At 42.0% G+C, this 18,636-nt stretch overlaps 1 protein-coding gene across 2 annotated transcripts in view; it reads right to left on the bottom strand.

Annotated features, from left to right (window-relative positions):
* CUNH1orf141 (chromosome unknown C1orf141 homolog) overlaps window positions 1-18,636 on the bottom strand; it is a 51,064-nt gene extending 32,428 nt beyond the window's left edge. The window contains exons 1-4 of one of the 2 annotated variants that reach the window (XM_040757434.1): window positions 18,015-18,636; window positions 10,875-10,966; window positions 1,627-1,784; window positions 931-1,022 (exon numbers count right to left, since the gene is read on the bottom strand). In XM_040757434.1, coding sequence (XP_040613368.1) covers window positions 931-1,022; window positions 1,627-1,784; window positions 10,875-10,949 — 325 coding nt within the window. In that variant the 5' untranslated portion in view covers window positions 10,950-10,966; window positions 18,015-18,636. The remainder of the gene's footprint in view (window positions 1-930; window positions 1,023-1,626; window positions 1,785-10,874; window positions 10,967-18,014) is intronic. The other variant, XM_040757435.1, reaches the window with a different exon arrangement.

Raw genomic sequence — 18,636 nt, 5'->3', positions numbered from 1 at the left:
TTCTTAGCTGCAAAGAAAGTCTTAGGGTTGAGCTAAAAGAGAAGCTAGTAGGTCCTAGAAAAAGAGAAATAGTCCAATTTCCTCTAGGAGTGACTTGACCATTGGCCATCATGGCTCAGCAAGTGCTGAGGTGACTCAAGAATGACCTGACCTTCTGTACGTAAGGAAATAAGGACAATGTATGAGCATCTGTGACAAAAGCTACTAACATTCCTTCCTAGGAGAGGTGAAGGTCACTAGGCTCTCACATGCGATTCCAGTCTCTATTCCCATCACCCCGGCCCTAGGAGCACATGATTTTTGCCCCTGTGTACTTGGCCTGGGAAGAAGGGGTACCAGCAAATCTAGAAGGTGGGAAGGTTGGCTGAGGGTTAGGGTTCTTCAGCATGTGCTAGAGGAAGGACTTTCTGTTGGTACCCTGTCAAGAATCACCCATGCTCCTGTAAGTAACCCCTCACCCATGTATACTCATAGAAATAATCTGAATGGATGTTTGGCTTATCAGACTTGACTTGGATGGAATAATTTTTCTTGGTCTGTTGGTATCTTGTCTGTCTGGGGTAATTGCTATGTCTTCATGTCTACCCAGGAAAAGAAATGAATCAACCATATAAACATCAAAATATATTCATAAAAATGTATTTGTGAACCAGGTATGATGGTATATGCCTGAAGTCTCAGTTACCTGAAAAGATGATCCAGAGGCATTGCTTGAGTCCAGGAGTACAAGTCCAGTTTGGGTGATAAAGTGAGATTACATTTAAGTGTGTATGTGTATGTGTGTGTGTGTGTGTGTGTGTGTGTGTGTGTGTGTGTTTATACAGTGGAATAAGGAGAAGAAAGTAATTAATAAACTTCTATTTAATAGGACTCATTAATAAGTGAAAGGAGAAGTGAGTATATTACATACAGAATTACCCAGTGACTTACTTTCTTTATATTTTTTGTTTGTTGCAAGACCAGGTAAATCTGACTCTTCAAAGGCACTTTTCAGTTCAGGTTTATATTCAAAAGATACATGCCTGGAAGAAATGAAAGTTATTATGAATGAAAATAACCAGAAAGTTTACAAAACAGATTTAAGATACAAATTTTGAGAAAGATAAACACGTCCATTTTACAGATTGAGGGCAGAAGACTGAGACTGACTGGATAAGGAACCTGAAGTGGAGAGGACAGGACAAACCTGCTCCTAGGACAGGAACCAGGGCACATGAGGTGCCAATACTCACAAGCTGACAAGAACACACATCAGAACTTGGTTCCAACACATTTGGGTGACAGATTTGAATGGAAAATGGTGAAATATGGACTCAGGGACAGTTCACACATCAGATAGGATGACAACACTCATGTGATGCCATAATACATAATTTCCTAGCTTCCCAAGGATCCTAGCCATCAGAGGGCCTATCTGGGCTCCCTAGTCTCCATAATCCCATGAGTCAATTCTCCTAATAAAATCCCTCTTAAATCTCTGCTCAGAGATCCCCCTGCCTCTGCCTCCTGAGTGCTGGGATTAAAGGCATGTGCCATCATGCTGGGCTAGTTTTAGTTTCTTAGGTTATCAGATAGTCAAAGACAAATACAACACTTTCAAACTTTCAGATGAGTTATGATAGTTACATTTTTGACTTATTAAGGTCACATGATTTATCTTCTATGATCCCTGTTACTCTCTTAAATGCAGATGGAGCAATTGTGCCTCCAAATTCCACATGAAGATCAGATAGCAGGGGCGTAGTCAAAGCCTTTTTTGTTTGTTCAAAATGACTGTCGGTTTTCTGCAGTGAAGCCAAAATGAGAAAATAAGCGCTCTTTCGAAGGCAAAAGTCCATATATTAAGGACAAAAATTAATCTCTTCATATACACATATACACACAGAAAGAGAAAGACAGACAGAAAAAGATAGAGAGAATTCATGTGTAAGAGAATAATGGAAAATATTTAAGATTTAAAATTAGAGAGTGGAAACATTATCCATTTAAACTTGAAAAGATTCTTTTACCTTTACTGTGTGACTTATATGACTCTTTCCCCATCTACTTAATAAAGGTAACACACTGATAACCATTCGGGAGCCCTTCTAACCCTAAATATTATTTAGAATTTAAGGAGAGACCTTTATAAATTGCTGTAGACTCATTTCCTCTGAACTGAAACTTCCTGCCTGGAGGGAGGAAGGATGGTCATAAGACAGGAAGTTCATGAAACTTATAAGAATTAGGAAGTTGAGAAATTTCAAGATTTTCAATGACCCTCTAAAGTTATAGAAGTTGCACCAGCTGCTGGGGAAGAGGAGCCTCTTCCATGGAGCCACATACAAGTTGGGAAGGGAACTCAACGATGTGGCATTTATGAATTATCATTGATGCTGGGGTAGGCTGTTTGGTGATATAGCTGCCTCTGAGTTATGCATGCTCTCACAGTAACCCCAATAAACGGATTGTTTCACCAGTTTTTGATCTGTTGTCCATGCTCCATCTGTGGTGAGTGGATGTTTGCTTGTCTCTCTCCAGAAAAAGTCTTATAATTCACATGTGTATAGGGACCAACAATCAAGTATTACTTGGAGAAATGCAGCGACATGCCCCCTGTGATGGGCAATAATACATGCTACTGACATTGATCCATCCTTTGTATGCAATCTTAACATGGCTTTCTTTCCTTGTGTGGTGTGAGATACTGTGTTTCCTTTCTGTAGTGTCAGTTGCATGCTTCTTGTTATGAGTGTTAAGACATGCAACTAGGATTGAGCCATCAGAGACTTTAGCATCCTTGCAAGATATCATACATAGGCTGATCATCTTCCTGTATGTGGAATGTGATGACATTACTCTTGGATGAGTGAAATCTATGACATGAGTGAGGACATGCTTTCCAACCGGCTAATGAACCAGATAATTTATCACAATCCCTGTAAATGGCATGGATATGATGGTAAGCAGGCTATGGCATCACTTGTGTGGCCTTTGCATATAACCAAGGTTCTGCTCACCCAGAGTGAATTTACCCATGTAAGGAAGGAATTCCCATGGGAAAAAGGCATGTATGTGGATGCAAGCCTCAACACCAGCCTCTGATTTGGTAGAAAGGATGGAAAATAAAAGGATGATATGTAGGTGTTAACCTGGTATGTCTCACAGTGTGGAGGACTCTGTGAGAGGAAGGTAGAAGCTAGATTTGTCAGATAGCCCTTCCTGGAAACCAAAGTTGGGACCTAGAAGAAGGTTAGAGAGTGAGAAGAGAGTGACATAGAAGTGACAGAAAAAAGCCCTCAGGTCTGAGTGTTAACTCAAAGAAAACCCATGGCTCAGTATGCAAATAGGACCCTAACAGGCACAGTGTAGAAAACTGTGACAAGCAGGAGATATTCATTATCTTCTAGATAGGGAGAAGTGTTTCTCACTACTTGAACATTGACATCAAAGAACAAAGGGTAGATGAGTCTGCATGCAGAAAAAGCAGAGGAACTGAGTAATAGAACTACTCATTCCTCCATTCCTCCTTAAACCAAGGCTGAAGGATCTGAGGAAATCAGAGGGAAACAGGTTGCTGATGATTGGTACTTACAAGTCCAGTTATTGTCAGCTCAGTTTCCCATGTATCAGGGACTGGAAGGCAGCAGAGGATGGGACTGAGGGAAATGTAGCTTTTAGAGCCAGTGTTTGATGCCCATTCCACAAAGTTGTGTAGGAATGGGCACCAAACACTGAACTGGGTCTTCAGTGGCCTTGCTGAGCTCCACAGTGGGATGCAATATTTATGAGGAAGGAGCGCTCTCCAGATCTGAATGGCTTACACTGGCAGATAAGTTGGAATCAGAAGATTTTTTAAACGCCCAGAAGATGAAAAAAGATAATTGGACTTCTCCAGGTTACTTGAAAGCAAAAGTGGCAAGATCCGTGTCAAGCAGAGTTCCTTCTGGGAGATAGGATTGCTAGAAAGCCAAATACTGTGCTTATGAGTCTTTGGAAGGCTTTAAAGGCTGGATGGCAATTCATCAGTGTGAAAGGAGCAAAAAACAGGGAGGTAAGAACAAGGTATTTCTGCTTCAACTCCTTGGTGGGGCGGAAAGAAATCTCTGATGATGTTCCCAAGGTAAAGGCAAATGGTGATTGCAGGCTCCATATTGATCTATAGATTTGTTAGTTCCTGACTAATGTGCAAAACATGTGTATTTCAGTGAATGCTGGAGATAAGTATACTTTAATTAATGACAGCTCCCCAAAGTTCCAGAGGCAATGGCCAGCAATAGATGGATATGGAGAGAGGTAAGTAGGAACAGAAATAATGACCTTTGTCCTGGGGGTAGGGGATTATTTTCCCTGGAGAATATGTTGTTTGTATTTTTTCCCTGCAAGCAAGTACACTGGAGTGGAGATGGTGTCCTCAATCCATAGCTCCTTAACTAGTTAGGTACTGCTGATGGAGATATGAGGCCTTAGTTCCTTCTTGGAGCTTTTCATCCTCACCCAGGGAGCCAGCTCAAGAGATGGGAATGCCAGGTCCATGCATATATGCTTTTGGCCATGTTCCATGGAAATCAGTGTGATCAGGCTTCACTGGGACCATTGGGGGCGGGGAGATGTACAGTGGACCTACAGCAGTGGCAGTACCCCAGTATGAAGAGGCCAGATGCCTCATAGAAGATGACAGTGGATCAGGGAAAGTTAGATGAGGTATTTCCTCATCTACAGCATTTCCATCCGCACTGCTGTATTCAGTGTTGCCACTTTGATGAAAAAATTGGTTTAAGTGATGGGATCTTGTCATATTGAACTTTGCCAACTTAAAGAAAATCCCCTTTGTTTTTAAATCCCAAGATTAACTAACAATTGGTTGGAATGAGTGTAAAAAGGTTTCTAACTATACAATGCATTTACATATTATATATAACATATATTATACATTGAGTGTTTTACAGATTTGTAAAAACATCGTGGAATCCAGCCACACTGAAACTCTTAGAAGAGAAAGTGGGTGGTACCCTTGAACGAATTAGTACAGGACACCACTTCCTGAACATAACACCAGTAGCACAAACACTGAGATTGACAATAAATGGGACCTCCTGAAACTGAGAAGCTTCTGCAAGGCAAAGGACACAGTCAACAAGACAAAATGACAGCCCACAAAATGGAAAAATATATTCACAAACCCCATATCTGACAGAGGGCTGATATCCAAAATTTGCAAAGAACTCAAGAAGCAAGTCTCCAGAATACCAAAGGATCCAATTAAAAATTGGGGTACAGCTTCATGATAAAGGTCTTGGAGAGATCTGGGATAACAGGGACATACTTAAACATAATAAAAGCTATATACAGTAAACCAACAGCCAACATCAAACTAAATGGACAGAAACTCAACGCAATTCCTCTAAAATCAGGAACAAAACAAGGCTGTTCACTCTCACCATACCTTTTCAACATGGTACTTGAAGTTCTAAACATTGCCATACTACAACAAAGGGGGATCAAGGGGATACAAATTGGGAAGGAAGAGGTCAAACTTTCACTGTTTGCAGATGATATGATAGTTTACATCAATGACCCAAAGAACTCTACCAGGGAACTCTTACAGCTGATTAACACCTTCAGCAAAGTGGCAGGCTACAAGATCAACTCAAGAAAATCAGTAGCCCTACTATATACAGATGATAAAAGGGCTAAAAAAGAAATCAGAGAAACATCACCCTTTACAGTTGCCACAAACAACATAAAATACCTTGGGGTAACGCTAACCAAACAAGTGAAAGACCTGTATCACAAGAACTTTGAATCTTTAAAGAAAGAAATTAAAGAAGCCTCAGAAAATGGAAAGACCTCCCATGCTCTTGGATAGGTAGGATCAATGTAGTAAAAATGGCAATCCTGCCAAAAGCAATCTACAGATTCAATGCAATCCCCATTAAAATCCCAGCACAATTCTTCACAGACCTTGAAAGAACAATAATCAATTTTGTATGGAAAAACAAAAGACCCAGGATAGCCAAAACAACCTTGTTCAATAAGGCAACGTCCGGAGGCATCACCATCTTTGACCTCAAGCTGTATTATAGAGCTATAGTCCTGAAAACAGCTTGGTATTGGCACAAAAATAGACAGGTATACCAATGGAATCGAATTGAAAACCCAGATATTAACCCACACACTTATGAACATCTGATCTTTGACAAAGAAGCTAAAAATATACAATGGAATAAAGAAAGCATCTTCAACAAATGGTGCTGGCATAACTGGAGGCTGGCATGTAGAAGAATGCAGATTGATCCATGTTTATGGTCATGCACAAAGCTTAAGTCCAAATGGATCAAAGACTTCAACATAAATCTAGCCACACTGAACCTCTTAGAAGAGAAAGTGGGTGGTACCCTTGAACGAATTGGTACAGGAGACAGCTTCCTGAACATAACACCAGTAGCACAGACAGTGAGATCAACAATTAATAAATGGGACCTCCTGAAACTGAGAAGCTTCTGTAAGGCAAAGGACACAGTCAGCAAGACAAAAAGGCAGCCCACAGAATGGGAAAAAATATTCACTAACCCCACATCTGACAGAGGGTTGATCTCCAAAATTTACAAAGAACTCAAGAAGCAAGTCTCCAAAACATCAAAGGACCCAATTAAAAAGTGGACTGCAGAAAAAAAAAGTGGGCTGCAGAACTAAATAGAGATTTTCAATAGAGGAGTCTAAAATGGCTGAGAGGCACTTGAGAAAGTGCTCAACATCCTTAGCCATCCGGGAAATGCAAATCAAAACAACTCTGAGATACCATCTCACTCATGTCAGAATGGCTAAAATCAAAAACACCAATGACAGTTTATGCTAGAGAGGATGTGGTGAAAGGGGGACACTCCTCCATTGCTGGTGGGAGTGCCAACTGGTTCAGCCACTTTGGAAATCAGTATGGAGATTCCTCAGAAAAATGGGAATAAACCTACCACAAGACCCAGCAACTCCACTCTTAGGCATATATCCAAGAGATGCCCATTCATACAACAAAGATGTCTGTTCCACTATGTTCATAGCAGCATTATTTGTAATAGCCAGAACTTGGAGGCAACCTAGATGTCCCTCAACCGAAGAGTGGATAGAGAAAATGTGGTACATTTACACAATGGAGTACTATTCAGCAGAAAAAAACAATGGAATCCTGAGATTCACAGGCAAATGGATGACACTAGAAGAAACCATCCTGAGTGAGGTAACCCAGTCACAAAAAGAGAAACATGGCATGTACTCTCTTATATATGGATTTTAGACATAGATCTGGGGAGTGCCAGCCTACAATCCCATGGCTAGAGAGTCTGGGAAACATCGAAGAAGAGGCAGACTCCCTCGGTTAAGTACTGAGCTGAACTCAAGAAAGCCAGGAACAGAGAGGGAGGACTGATGACCAAAGGGATTAAGACTGGGCTGGTTTAACCCCCAGAAACAGCTGACCTGACAAAGGTTAACTCTTGAATCCCAGGCATCAGCCTGGGAATCCAGCATGGGACTGATCAAGACACCCTAAATGTGAGTGTCAGTGAGGAGGCCTAGGTAATCTATTGAGCCTTGGGCAGCAGATCAGTACCCATCCCGAGTATACACACGGACTTTGGACTCCCATCCAACAATGTGAGGTGCAGTCTCACCCTGAACTCTTGGGGAAGGGTCTAGGCCCTGCCCTATATGAAATGACAGACTATGGACACCCCCATGGAGGGCCTCACCCTCCCTGGGGAAATGAGGGGATAATGGTGGGGGGCTGGGGGGAGGGCACGGGAGGAGGGGAGGGAAAGGGAGAGGGACCTGGAACTGACTTGTGAAGCAACCTTGTTTCTTATCTAAATGTAAACTGAAAAATAAATTTAAAAAAATTTAAAATAGAAAAAAATAAATAAATGTAAAAAAAATTTTAAAAAGTGGGGTACAGAACTAAATAGAGAATTCTCAATAGAGGAGTCTAAAATGACTGAGAGACACTTGAGAAAGTGCTCAACATCCCTAGCAATCAGGGAAATGCAAATCAAAACAACTCTGTGATACCATCTGACTCCTGTTGGAATGGCTGAAATCAAAAACACTAGTGACAGTTTATTCTGGAGAGGATGTGGAGAAAGGGGAACACTTCTCCACTGCTGGTGGGAATGTAAACTTGTGCAGCCACTTTGGAGATCAGCATGGATATTCCTCAGGAAAATGGGAATCAGTCTACCACAAGATTCGGCAATTCCACTCTTAGGTATATACCTAAAAGATGTACATTCAAACAATAAGGACATCTGTTCAACTGTGTTCATAGCAGCATTATTTGTAATAGCCAGAACCTGGAAGCAACCTAGATGCCCTTCAAGAGTGGGTAGAGAAAATGTGATACATTTACACAATGGAGTACTACTCAGCAGAAAAAAAAACAATGGAATCTTGAAATCTGAAGGCGAATGGATGGCACTAGAAGAAACCAGCCTGAGTAAGATAACCCAGTCACAAAAAGACAAGCATGGTATGTACTCACTTATACATGGATTTTAGACATGGAGCAGGGCATCGTCATCCTACAATCCCACCACCAGAGAGTATGGGAAGCAGGGAGGACCCTAAGAGAGATATGCATGGAAACTCGGAGAAGGGTTATGGGACGAGATATCCTAATTGGATTGGGGGGGTGACAAAGGAGATGGGAGAGAGAGGGAAAAGAGGAGGGGAGAGGAGGACATGGGAGATCAGGAAGGTTGAGCCAGGGTAAGAATAGAAGAGAGAAGGATGAGAGATACCATAATAGAGGGAACCATTATAAGTTGAAGGAGATTGATCTGGCACTAGTGAGATCTTCACAGATCTAAATGCCATCCTAGAATCCTCATCCAGCGGCAGATGGAAGCAGAGGCAGACACCCACAGCTAAAAACGGAATTGAACTCCTGGAACCCAGTTGCAAAGAGGAGTGATGAGCAAAGGAATCAAGATCAGGCTGGTGAAACCCATAGAGGCAGCTGACCTAAACAAGAGGTAATGCATGGACCCAGACTGATGACTGAGAGGCCAGCATGGGACTGATTCAGACACTCTCCGCCCTCCCACCCCCGCCTTGTGCCCTGAACCTGGGTGTCAGAGAAGAGGCCTTGGCAATCTGTGGGTCCTTGGAGATTAGAGCAGTATTTATTTCTGGCATACAAACAGACTCTGGGAGCCCATTCCACATGAAGGTATGCTTTCTCAGTCTGGACACATGGGGGAGGACCTACACCCTGCCCAGGATGATATGACAAACTCTGAAAATCCCTCATAGAAGCCCTTACCCTCCCTGGGGAGTGGAGGGGGGATGGAGTGGGGTGGGGTGCTGGGAGGACTGGGGGTTAGGGGGAGGAAGGGAGGGAGAGGGAACTCAGAGTAACATGTGTAAAAAGTTAAATAAAAAAGAAAAGAAAAAAAACATTGTGGAAGAACAGTAGAAGTGTCAGTTGAAGATTTTGAAAGAAGTGTGAGTTGAAAAGGCACTTCCTAGAGCAACAGGGCTATTAGTGGGGATGACCCCATTGTAAATGGTGGGTTGCCTCCCTATGAGTGATTGCCCATGGAGGTTCCCAAGACTCCTAAAACAAAAGGCTATTGTCTGTATTAGAACTGAGCTAGGTAAGACCATATCAGTGGAGATGTCACACACATTGGCTGCAGGATATGGAGAAATCAAACAGACTAACTAGGCTGCAGGTTTCCTCCCTACTGGATGGCTGTTGGAGATGTAGGCAGCTGTGAACCTATAGTATACATGTTTCTTTGGAACAGAAATCAATTTGCTCATATATATGCTAAAACTCTAGTATTTGTGAAGTATTATCTTTGTCAACTGTTTTGCCTTGAATTCTGAGTCCTGCCTATTTTAGTTTACTTTGTTTCTATATAGTCCAATTATTCTTTTTTTCTTTTTTCTGAGACAGGGTTTCTCTGTGGCTTTGGAGGCTGTCCTGGCACTTGCTCTGTAGACCAGGCTGGCCTCAAACTCACAGAAATCCACCTGCCTCTGCCTCCCCAGTGCTGGGATTAAAGGTGTGTGCTACCATCACCCAGCCTTGTCCAATTATTCTTAATTCAATAACAATGCCAAATGTTACTTTTCCTTTAGAAAGTTTTATCTATTTTTTGAGAATTTTCTACACTACATTTCGATCATATTCTTTTCTCCTATCTAGCTCCTCTCAGATCTGACCCCCACCCCATGTGATTTCTTTCTTAAAATAAACAAAGAAAAAACCCTAAACCAAGACAAAACACACAAACAAATAAATATACAGTTCAATTTGTGTTGATCAACTACTCCTGAGCATGAGGCTTGCCCTGGAGTGTGACTATTCTATTTGGTGTCATTCTAGTGAAGAAAACGTATTTTTCCCTCTTCCAGCAGCTGTCAATCCCAAATAGCTTGCAGTTAGATGTGGGACTTGGTGCTTTTCATGTATCTACAAATAACTTTGTATATACTTAGCATATTGGTAACAACTGTGGGTAGCCAGATTTACTGTTTGGGAGGCAGTACTTTTTAAAGCAGTTTGGATACATATATGACCTAGCACATAACAGCTACTTAGAAGTGATAATGTATGGTTCATTTTTTATCTTTGCTGTTCTTTTTTGTGGTACTGGGGCCTCCAATATACTAGGCCAGCTCTCTACCACTGAGTTATGTCCTTGATTACTTAATAAGTCTTCTTATTATCTACTTAGATAAATGACTTTCAGTTGATCTTATAAAGTTGAAAGTCATTTAAATGAAGATATAAACGAATTTGTCACATAAATACATCATTCATTATAAAGTACAAATCTTATCTGAAATGTTAACTCTTTAACGAGGACAGTGTTCTTAGCTTCCACTTCATACACCTTTGCTCTGATGGCTGCAAGTATCCTTGCACTCTCATCCAAGGCATCTAACTTCTTCAGGATTTTTTCCATCATCCTGTGTCAAGCAATTCCTGTTTGAAAGGGAGGAATAAGAAACATACAATTCAATTTAGACAGAAACACGTGATGGTTATTTAGCCATAAAGAGAGAGTCCATTTCTATTATTGTTCTGGGTATATTTCAGAGCTTTGTTGATCACAGAAGCAGTCACAGAATTATAATTTCAATAGGAAAAAAAAACCAGAACTTCAAGCTTGTCACATGAGAGCCAGATGTGCTCCTATTGAAAGTGAGGCTGAGTGATTGAACATCTGTTCTCTTTTGTCATGATATATTTTCATTTTTAATAGTTTATTTATTCTGTTCTTTGTGCATTCATGCTTTGCCTGTATATATATATCTGTGTGAGGGTATCAGATTCCCTGAAACTGTAGTTACAGACAGTTGTGAACTGCCATATGGGTGCTGGGAATTGAACCCAGGTCCTCTGGAAGAGCAGTCAGTGTCTTTAACCTCTGAGCCATCTCTCCAGTCCTCATGATATAACTTAAATGAAAAGCATGCAAAGGCCTCAGCTTCATACAATTAACTAAACTTAAATTGACTCATTGGTGCACAACACTTAGCAGACACCTAGAAGCAGCTAATCTGAAAATCCTCATTGGGGTTCAAATAATGCACATGAGCTGGATGGACATCAAAATCTGGTCCAATTAATTTCTATTTTTGGATGAGTAAACTGAAGGTCACACAGGACTTTATTAGTTTAGTACTAATGCTTACTGGTAGAATTAAGGCAAGAACACAGGGGTACTGGCGGCCAGAGAAATGACCCAGTGGGTGAAGAACTTGCCAGCAAGCATGAGGACCTGAGTTCAGATCCCCAGATCCCAGGTGAATGCTGGGTAAATATGGCTAACCACCTGTCATTATAAATCATGAAGGTGAAATAGGTTATTCCCAGAGCAAACTGGCCAATGAGAGTAGCCTTGTTGGTGAGGTCTGGTCTTGACTGGAAGATAATTTTCTCAGGAAATAGGCTGATGGCTCCTGGCATCCATCTCCAGCCTCCACACATATGTCCACACGGGTGTGCTGCCCCAACATGCATCCACACACAGGTGAACATGCTAACACACACACACACACACACACACACACATTTTAACAAGTAAATTGGAAAAAATGGATGCAGAATTAGTAATCCAGTACTCTCTTTTATGTTTTTTTTAAAAATTGGACCAATGATTGCATGTTTTTGAACAGTGAATTGAATGGGATCTGGTGGCACATAATTATAAAAATTACCATGGCTCACTGGAAGTACTGAGCTCACCTGTGTTTTTAAAGAACACCGGTCAGTGTCAAGACTGAATTTCCCTCTAGTCCAAAAGGTTCTTCCCTATCTCTCCTGTATTATACTGGACATTTTCCAGTCAGTATTACAAGGGACAGCCATGCCGGAAAGGCAAAGATTTGAATTCACATTGCTTGGTACTTCATGTACTTTCTTCTACCCGTTTCCCTCGCCAAATATTGTACCAAGTATGAATACCCACCCGAGTGTGTGTGTGTCTGTGTATTTCTGTATGTGTCTGTGTGTACATCTGTGTGTGTGTGTGTGTCTGTGTGTGTATCTGTCTTTGTGTGTGTGTAAAATCTCTATACAAACCAAGTAGGATAAATGCAGATCTTTTGATATTCCATTTCACATCTGTGTGGGTGGACTCTGATACTTACCTGGCTGCACAGTGGACAGGAGCTGAGACACTTTGAGTGCAGCCAGGAGGGTGGGAAGGATGTCTGTCATCTTGTTGGGATAAGATCTAAAAATGTTGAAGATGTGGCTGAGCTGGTGGCCTAAGTTTGCATAACTGGTGTGTGTGTGTGTGTGTGTGTGTGTGTGTGTGTGTGTGTGTGAGATATGTGTGATGTATGCACAATATGTACATGAGTGCCGAAGGAGGAGGATGTTAAGTATCCTCCTGCGTCATGTCCTGCACTATTCCCTTGAGACAGAAACTCTCACGGCCCTGGTCATCCTCTATCTCTCCCCATGCCCCAGTGCTGGAGCTACAGTGTGAAAACAACCATGCTTGACTTTTTGTGTGTCTGGAGATTTGGACTCAGGTTCTCATGCTTACACAGCAAGTGTTCTTGCCATTGACTGAACCATCTCTCCAGCTCCCAAACAGAGGCTTAAATGTTGAGCCTCTGTTTCACACAAGAGGGAGTATTTTAAGTAGGCAATTAATTCTTCCCATTTCCTCTTGGACACTTCACACACCCCCATTTCTTCTCTTTACATTCTCTCTTTTTGTGGAAAATACTGCCTTGCCTTAACATACTTTCCAAGACTTTGGGAGCCCATTCCCCACAGAGAGTTTCTCTCAGTCTAGACACACAGGGGAGGATCTTGGCCCTGCCCCAAATAATGTGACAGACTTTGATGATCCCCCATGGAAGGCCTCACCCTCCTTGGGGAGCAGAAGGGGAATGGGATGGGGAGCTGGTGGGGGGCATGGAAAGATGAGAGGGAGAGGTAACTGGGATTGATCCGTAAAATAGGATTGTTTCTAATTTAAATAAAATAAAAAGAATATAGATAATTTAATAATGAAAAGCAAAGATACTTTCCGAGTATGCATTGTTGATGCTTCCTTTAGTTACCATTCTTGGTGGACTCCAGGCCACCCAATAGATATTAGATTCTTTATTATTATTAGATTCATACCTTAGAATGAATACTTTATGAAAAAGAGAGATTACCTATTTAGGTCATAGTTTTGGAGCTAAAGTCTAAGATTTGGACGTTTCATTTGTTCATCTCTGAGTGAAACCTTATGGCAAATGGTATGAGGATGATGACAGGAGGTACAAGAACCATGATGTCAGACATAAAGCCAGAGGGAAGTCAGGATTCAGTTTTATTCTTTTACGTCTGCTCCATTGTAAGACTGAGCTTGCCCCAAGAGAGCTCTACAAACTCCCTCTGTGGCAGGGTCCCAGTGACCTCGGTGCCTCTCATATCACTACACTGGGGACCAAGTTTTCAATACATGAACTTTTAGGGAGGATGCCCTTAGAGAGGAGACTATGTCCAAACCAAAGTACCGATGTGTCAAAGAACTTGTGCTTGGAAAACTCTGGGCCATGGGGACACAGACAGACAGACAGGCCTTACCCATATAAGCTCATGGCTACTAAGGCAGGAAAGGGTGGTCTCATGGGCCATGTGCCTGTCCACACAGGCTTAGGCTCCTACAAGTGGGAGAGAGAGGTCTGGATCCAGGTGTCAGCACACTGTGGATGCTGTAAGCTTTGAGAGTCTCCTGCAGGAAGGCAGGGAAAGATTTTGGAAGAGATAAATAGTTCATCTGGACACTACAGATTTTCCTTTTAGAGTCAGAACAGGTCATTTTGTATTTGAGAAGCAAGGATGGAATTTGGGTTCCTGCTTTCATCACTGAAGTGCATAGGTCAAAACGTCTTCTAGTGGAGACAGACTATTCTCAGTGAGAAATAGGAAGGTGAATTAGCACGTTGAAGAGAATGGTTTTCCCAGCATGAGAAAGGTACAGATCACACAAGAACACAAGATATGCTGCTTACTTAAGCTAAGGAGTAAAGCAGGCTTCTCTATCTATCTACCTATCTATCTATCTATCTATCTATCTATCTATCTATCTATCTTCTATTTGTTTTTTGTTTTTTCCATTTATGTTTTTTTATTATTTTAATTTTAAATAGCTTGCTTCATGTCAATCCCAGTTACCTCTCCCTCCCCTCCTCCTGCACCCTCCCACCATCCCCCCCCCCCCCAGCCTCCCACCCTATCCCCACTTCCTTCCACATAGGGGATATCTAGAGTCTGTCATTTCACTCAGGGCAGGGTCCAGGCATTCCCCTGTGTTTTTTGGTTTTTTGAGACAGGGTTTCTCTGTGGCTTTGGAAGCTGTTCTGGAACTAGCTTTTGTAGACCAGGCTGGTCTCAAACTCACAGAGATCCACTTGTCTCTGCCTCCCGAGTGCTGGAATTAAAGGTCTCTTTAGAGCAGCAGTTCTCAACCTGTGGTTCATGACCCCTTTGGGGAGTCACATGTCAGAAATTACATTATGATTCAAATGATTACAAAATTACAGGTATGAAACAGCAATGAGATAATTTTATGGTTGTGGTCACCACATCATGAGGAACTGTATTAAAGGATTGTGGCATTAGGAAGGTTGACAAGCACTGCTTTAGCATGAGGTGTCCTGTGTCTCCTACTTTTAGTTCCCTCTGCCTTCAATGTCACAATCAGCATGGTAAGGTGTAACATGCCTCCTCATTTTATAAATGTGCTGCTGTAGCAGGGAAAGATGATCATGACGACACCTATTATTTTCTGTCTCCTATTTCCTTAACTGCAAAGTTTCTTTAAACTCCAGTCTACTTCAGGGCTCTAATTTTCTACATCTCCTTTGTACCCCATCTACCATCATCTGGCTTCTAATTAAATCAGTGCCTAGGTTTTCAGGGTCGCTGTCTTATGAACTGATGAATACTTTGTTCTTGCTTTTACACTATTTGAACTTGTATAAATTTGTAAATACTGATTATGCTTTGCTATAGAAATTCTTGTCCCTCTCAGTTTCCATATCATCAGTCTTCTTCGCTCTCTGTAAGATTCCTTACCAATGTCTTCAGGCCTCTCCTCAAACACTTATATCCCCAGGGCTACATCATATTTCCCATTGCTGCACATTTCTCCAAAGACAACCTCTTATGAATCCATGGCTTAATCTACTGTCATATTTGTCCAAACAAATTCTCCTGAGTTGTAAGTCTGTGTATACAGCCCGACTTACTATATTTCCCACCAGTAGTGCAAACTTCCTCCATCATTCCTTTTCTGCAACCACAACTCTATTCCAACCCATGTGACCACACTAGCATCTCTCAGGCTTCTGGCTCACACACTGGGACATCATAGTAATTCTCCTTCTTAGCCATGCTACAGAATGAGCTGAAAATGTGGATACAGATTTCTTAGTGTCCCCTCAGGCCTCCAAAGTAAAAATTCAGAGGGTGAAGATTAGGAACCCTCTCACTCTCCTCCTGGGAACTAAAGTAGGCAAGCACGTGGCTGCTGGGGCTCCAGTCTAGGAATCTACTGGGGTGTGTGGGATGTGCTGCATAGATTATTGACTCATGAACTCTAGTTATCTATTTTTAAGTGTTATTCTGATGCAGGTCTTCCCAAATCTGGATTTGGTTCCCACTTTAATGCAGAAGCCCCTTACCTCTTGTGTAAATACTCACAATCACTTTATCTGGCATAGGACCCATCCAAGTATCTTCTTAGCTCTTCCTGTTTTACCTCATATAACCTCAGTTTAGGAGTCTATAAGTTGTTGCTTGGATTACTGCAATAGTTTAAATTTTCCTTTATATATTTGATGAATTAATTCTATTTTTCATATATTTGTATTGTTTTTTTTCAAGAAACTATGGTTTGTCTTCCTACTTAAAGCTTCAGTCTCTTCAAAACACAATAAACAACACCAGAACTCCTTGCTCTATTATACAAGGCTCATAGTGTGGCCTCTGAATTCAGTATCATGTGATTACAAATACTCGATTGCCCAGCCACGAGGAACATCTGTGGTTTCCCATGTGCATTCATCTTTCTTTACTTGTTACTTCTTAATATTCTCTGTTTATAGGGACAGTCTTCCACTCCCTCCATTCCTAATTTCTCTTCATCAAGCAACACCTCTATAGGAAGTAGTCCCTGTGCACCATAGTTTGGATAGCAACTGTCTTCATGCAAAATAAAGCCTTGTAGCTATCCCCTCTGAACTATGCACTTCTTGAAGGCAGGAATCACATCTAATTCATCTCTGAGTCTCTAATACCCTCATAATGTAAGTGGTTAGCTGCCAGGGAGAAAACGGATAGCCGTGAATGCTGTGATTGCCTTTGGCCTCCAGCAAGGCTCTTGCCTTTGACAACACCCTCTTGAGGTTCGTCTGGATCAATCCATCAAGTTGAAAAAAAGAAAAACCCGATAGAAAATTAAACTGAAGGGAGAGTGAAAACAACAGGGCCCATATTCTGTGCACTTTTAACAAACACTAAACACATGAGCAGCAGTAAACAGACTCAGTAGGCGCACTCTCTCTCTCTCTCTCTCTCTCTCTCTCTCTCTCTCTCTCTCTCTCTCTCCCTCTCCCTCCCTTTCCTTCCCTCTCCCCCCCTCCCTCCCTCCTTCCCTCCCTCCCTGTCTCTCTCTCCTTCCCTCCCTCCCTCTCTCTCTCTCTCTCTCTCACACACACACACACACATGCACACACACACAACAGTACTAATAAAATAGTTAATTATGTTAAGGGAGAGTTGCATCAGGGAGAGTTGAGGGGCAGGGGAGGAGTTGGAGGGGAAAGGAGGTAGAAATTATGTAAATGCAGTAGTCATGCATAAAATTTCCCAAGAAGAAAAAGCATCTGAAACAAGCAAAACCTAACAAACTGACCAAGCAACTGAACAGACCCTTCTTTCTCTCCACCTCAAATGTACCACGGCGTCAATGACCTGCCTAAGAACATGGACTCTGGAGTCAGATTGACTGAGCTTAAATGCTTAGTGCCATCACATGAAAGCTGTGTGACAGTGGGCTTGTTGCTTAACCTCTCTGTGTGGCCCATTTAAAAAGCCAATACAGGGAGCTGGAGAGATGGCCCAGTGGTTAAGGGCACTGACTGCTCTTCAGGAGGACCCAGGTTCAATTCCCTGCACCCACATGACAGTTCACAACTGTCTAACTCCAGTTCCAGGGGATGAGGCACGAAATTCAGAACACAAATGCACAGAAAACTGAAAGAATAAATAAAATTTAAAATACAAAATTAAAAATCAAAGAAAGCTAGCCGAGCAAGCCATGAAACAGCGTTCCTCCCTGGTTTCTAGTTCAAGCCCACCCTTCGCGTCCTGCCCCGACTTTCCTCAGTGATGGACTGTAACCTGTAAAAAGCTGAAACACTAAAAGTATGGAAACCATGGAGCTGTTATACACTTTCATTGTGCAGATATGGGTGGGCGATAATTGTTTGATATAAAGTAAGGTTAGACTTACTAGTTAGATGGCAGGTGTGTGGGATTCCTTTTTATAATCTCTACACCAAGTGTCTTCTCTTGCTGCAGACCATCTCATCTTCTGTTATTCTTGCCACAGTGTAATCATCGAAGACCTGCATTTGTCCGTCCGTCTGCTTGTTTCCTTCGGCTATACTCACACCAACTCTCTCAGAACTCAGCAAGTGACAAGACTGTCACAGCCACTTAGTGTTTTTTCTTATTTAGCAACTCCGTGACTTCTGTAGGACGACTTCCCATGATCCTGCTTCCTTTCCGTCCCTGTCTGACTCACAGAATTATGCTGAATTTTAGATCAAAGTCTTGTTTATTGTTTTAGTTCTGGGAGCTGAAACTAAAGGTCTGTGTTACAAGACCCACAGGCCTTGAATGCTCTGTAACTTCTGAGGAAGAAAACCGTGTTCAGCATCCCCGTGTCTCCACTCTGGAGTCTCAGCAGCCGACGGTAGTATTGTGGTCAGTAGTTTTCATCACCACATTTCTTTCTGCTGATATAAGCGGGGGCGGGAGAGATGTGCTTGCTTCTAAAATCTTCACAGGTCTGACTAACATTCTCACAGGCCCTTACACTTTGGGGTCAGTGGCTTCCTCTGGAACATAGG

The sequence above is a fragment of the Mesocricetus auratus genome, unplaced genomic scaffold (genome assembly GCF_017639785.1).
Source record: "Mesocricetus auratus isolate SY011 unplaced genomic scaffold, BCM_Maur_2.0 Super-Scaffold_100014, whole genome shotgun sequence".
Lineage (NCBI taxonomy): Eukaryota > Metazoa > Chordata > Mammalia > Rodentia > Cricetidae > Mesocricetus > Mesocricetus auratus.
This window is presented reverse-complemented; position numbering and strand designations above follow the sequence as displayed.